Here is a 1,706-nt window from a genome sequence, read left to right as displayed (position 1 = left end):
ATGTGGAAACCACACAACCTGACAAAAAGAAGGAAAAGCAAGTGGCTGAAATTAGAAACCCACACTGACTAAAGGAAGGAAGACAGAAAAGTGAATGCTTCACAGTCAGACCTGACACTGCTGCAGAAAGTGAATGTTCTCATTCTTTGTATTAACTAAACACTTTGTTTTGGAAACTAGGGTTGCAGCCCTGGATACTATCGGGATTACAAAGGCTTTTTTACTGGACACTGCGTTCCCTGCAACTGCCACGGACACTCAAATCGATGTCAGGATAGGTCGGGAATATGTATTGTGAGTACACGGATAATTTGATACTATCATCAATCTGTTTCTCTTCCCAGCCCCTCTCCCTGAGACATTAATGTCACATCTCCAGCAAACCCTCAGTAGAGGGCTAGGAGGCCCCAGCACCATCAGGCTGAATTATGTGTGTTACCTTGCACATTTTCCTACATTCTAATGTGCATCATCAGAAGAGAACACCTGTCTGCACAATTACACATTACCTTAGCTTCTGCATCTCTGCCTCATTAAATGGAATTTATAGGTGGATCATGGCATTTACCTCTTGCCAGGATATGATTAGCCAGAGCCATTACTTCGGGTCCCAGTTTTGCTGGGGTAGCAGGAGGTTGCCGGAGGGGGATTTACTACTGTTAGGTGACTAGTGACAATAGTAACAAAAGAAACAAACAAAGAAAACAAAAACAGAAAACCAAGAGGGGAATGCTGAGAAAGCCTACAGCTTCTTAGTCAAACACAAAACCTTCATCATTGCAAAGACAAAGCAGGTTATAGGAAAGGAGTTTGGGTGGTGGGGAAAGGAAAGGATGACCTCACGTCCCCTTTCTTACAAGTCTGCAGGCTGCCTACCCTGTCTTCACTCATTTTTCAAGACCTCTGGGTAGTCCTTGATGTTTGTAGCTTACCTGCTGGATATTTATCTGCATTTTGGGAGATTTTATAAAATTCTACTTAATATTAGAAATTTTTCTTCTACATCTTGCAGTAGAACCTTTTTTTAAAATTCTGCTTCCTTTCCCCTTTGATCAGAGTTCTCCCTGAGAGCCATGGCCTCTCCAGTCCAGTGCTCCCTGGAATCCAGGGCCCAGTTGTGCTGAGCTCCTCTGGAAATACACTTTGCTGGTGTGGGCTTCCTGTGCACGGCATAAAGCTACCAGTGTTCCACCTCCTTGAGTTCCTAGACTATCTGAGCCAATTCAGCACCTCCCAGGCATCTGTTTCCTCTGCAAGATGGGGCAGGCCAGAACAAGAGAGTGCTGTAAAGAATCGCCCGATAGAACGTTTTGTTGAATTATAAATTTATAAGTTCCACAAGAATAAATGATACTAAGAAAGATTGTTTTCCAGCTCCTAATCATTGCTGCTTAACAGTTCACGTTTAATATTGTGTATTTAAAAGAATAAAAAAAAATGAGAAACACTGTTTCCCAGCTCTTAAGTATTCCTCTGCAACAGTTCATGTTTGATACTGTATGTCGTGTGTATCACAGGTGAATGCTTTAATTAAAATAAATATTTTTATCACTAAACCATTGTTAGATGTTGAGTTCACCTTATAAAAACTGCCAAAGAACAAAGAGAATTTCCTGTGTAGTGTATAAGCTTATGCAAGGGTAACTTTCAAGAGTCATAATTCATATTTAAAGCAAGTAAGACTTTTCCTCATTCTCTTTCTTTGT

The 1,706-nt window shown here is 41.0% G+C and overlaps 1 protein-coding gene across 1 annotated transcript in view; it reads left to right on the top strand.

The window, feature by feature from the left end:
- Positions 1-180: 180 nt before the first annotated feature.
- Positions 181-1,706, top strand: part of LOC102010656 (laminin subunit alpha-3-like) — a gene marked incomplete at its 5' end in the record, with an annotated part of 4,329 nt that continues 2,803 nt past the window's right edge. The window contains 1 exon segment of the mRNA XM_013510173.1: positions 181-294. Within this exon segment, the coding sequence (XP_013365627.1) occupies positions 181-294 (114 nt within the window).

The sequence above is a fragment of the Chinchilla lanigera genome, unplaced genomic scaffold, assembly GCF_000276665.1.
Source record: "Chinchilla lanigera isolate Chin_1 unplaced genomic scaffold, ChiLan1.0 scaffold00248, whole genome shotgun sequence".
NCBI lineage: Eukaryota > Metazoa > Chordata > Mammalia > Rodentia > Chinchillidae > Chinchilla > Chinchilla lanigera.
This window is presented reverse-complemented; position numbering and strand designations above follow the sequence as displayed.